This window comes from Aedes albopictus, unplaced genomic scaffold, assembly GCF_035046485.1.
Source record: "Aedes albopictus strain Foshan unplaced genomic scaffold, AalbF5 HiC_scaffold_1150, whole genome shotgun sequence".
Lineage (NCBI taxonomy): Eukaryota > Metazoa > Arthropoda > Insecta > Diptera > Culicidae > Aedes > Aedes albopictus.
This window is the reverse complement of record NW_026916538.1, coordinates 1-2,264: the sequence shown is the minus strand read 5'-3', so window position 1 is coordinate 2,264 and position 2,264 is coordinate 1. Positions and strand designations below refer to the sequence as shown.

Here is a 2,264-nt window from a genome sequence, read left to right as displayed (position 1 = left end):
TTGTTATTTTGCCGCTTATGACAGCCAAGTTTATAACTCAATATGTTATGTTAATAACATGAAAATTACTAATTCCGTTATGCAGTTATTTTGCCAAAATAACGCATTTTGTTATGCTGTTGTTTTTCTCTTCTGCTCGGGCGACATTGATGATGCTGAGGCTGGTACAGGCGGTTGAGATGGAAGTGGTGGCGTTGGAGGCGGTGGTGGAGGAGGCGGTGGTGTTGGAGGTTGTGTTGACGGTGGCGACGGTGGGATGGTATGCGCTTGTGCTGTAGGCATTGTAGGCGGTGTGGCTATGTTTGTCGTTGATCGTGTGAGGAGTCTATTGATCAGAGATGAGGGGTAGTTGTTCTGCTTAGAAAGCACCAGGTGCTACCAGCAACGCTAGTACAACATATACTCAATGCCTTCAACCAGTACAATCCACACCTGCAGTTCACTGTAGAAGTTGAAAAGGACCGATCACTACCATTCTTGGACACACTAGTCATACGGAATGCAGATCAATCATTGAGAACCAGTTGGTACTCGAAGCCCATCGCATCAGGAAGGCTACTTAACTATCTATCCTTCCATCCAACGAGTATGAAGATAAATGTCGCGACCAACTTCATCCGACGTGTGACCAGCCTGACAACCAGCACATCAATCGACCAGCAAAAACAAATAATATTCCAAGTCCTCCGCCAGAACAACTACCCCTCATCTCTGATCAATAGACTCCTCACACGATCAACGACAAACATAGCCACACCGCCTACAATGCCTACAGCACAAGCGCATACCATCCCACCGTCGCCACCGTCAACACAACCTCCAACACCACCGCCTCCTCCACCACCGCCTCCAACGCCACCACTTCCATCTCAACCGCCTGTACCAGCCTCAGCATCATCAATGTCGTCACCAATGCAAGACCCATCACAGCCAACATCAACGAGTAGAGTACAGCCCAACGCCTCCAACCACGAATCACATCACCAATCGTCCGAAACAATCTATAGGTCAGTGCCAAACATCCCCATCCTGAGCCGAACACTTGCCGAAATCCTAAAAAAAGATTACCCATTAGTGAAAATCGCCGCAAAAACCGTAACATGCACCAAACATCTCCTCAAAAATGTAAAAGATCCCATCCCACCGCTTGAACAACACAACATCATCTACAGTATTCCTTGCTCGGACTGCGACAATGTTTATATAGGAATGACCACAAATCATCTTAAAAAACGATTAGCTGGTCACAAATCAAATATAAACAAAACAATACATATGCAAAACACATCACCCCAAAATTGTAACATACAGATAACAACAGCTCTTGTTAAACACATCGTAGAAAACCAACACACATTCAATCTAGCCAACACCACAATAATTGACCGTACGTATAAATCAACAGCACTACCAATATTAGAGATGTGCCATATCACCAATACTCCCAATACGGTAAACTTTAGAACAGATGTTGATGGATTAAATACGGCATACGCTGGTATTTTGCATACTATAAAAAATCAAAACTCTCGCAGAGACAGGGAACAAGCTATAAATGAATCAACATAGCCAACTCACCACTAACCTTCAAAATAGCCGTTATCAACCAATAGTACCAAGTGAGTTGATGAATGTGCGAAAGCAGTGTCTACGTCCCTTCCCAAAATTATTGTAAAATTCGCCTAAAATCTATATGTAAGTCTACTTAGAAAACTCCCTACAAAAACAACAAAACTAAATCCCATATTACAGGTGTAGAAATGCTACAAGAAGCTCGAAAAGAAACTGTGGCACTAGTTATAAATTATAACAAAAAACGATAGACAGCGTAGGTTCCTTAAATGTTAAAATTATGTTGTACATGTCCCTAATTGTAAAACTGTTCTCTTTTAGTTTACCCTTGAAAAAGGCCAAATAAATTAGGCCGAAACGTCGGGCAATGCCAATTTAATCGTTTGGATTCCCTAGACTGAGAAAGCCAAAATCTCCCAAAAATTATAAATAAAAATAAACCAAAACATATGAAATTTTTCATCGGGTCGTGCAACCAACAACGACTGCTGCAATTGACCTCCCTCTATCCGCCACATCTTACTTACATGCAGCCAACAAGTAAGAATTGCTGGCCCTTCGTGGTCCCGGCTACTCTAACATCTCTCGCGTTTCGGGTTGTGCAACCCGTTACGTATTGAGATCCTGCTCGCCCCACCCTAGTGCAGCAGTTGCGACATGGTTACAACTCTGACACCTCGTAAGTTTATTTT

At 42.9% G+C, this 2,264-nt stretch overlaps 1 protein-coding gene across 1 annotated transcript; it reads left to right on the top strand.

Moving 5' to 3' along the window:
• The first annotated feature begins 396 nt into the window (after positions 1-396).
• On the top strand, positions 397-2,006 carry LOC134284409 (integrator complex subunit 6 homolog). Its single transcript, XM_062843227.1, has one exon. It carries the CDS (start codon positions 589-591, stop codon positions 1,567-1,569), a length of 981 nt encoding a protein of 326 aa, XP_062699211.1. The 5' UTR covers positions 397-588; the 3' UTR covers positions 1,570-2,006.
• Positions 2,007-2,264: the final 258 nt, after the last annotated feature.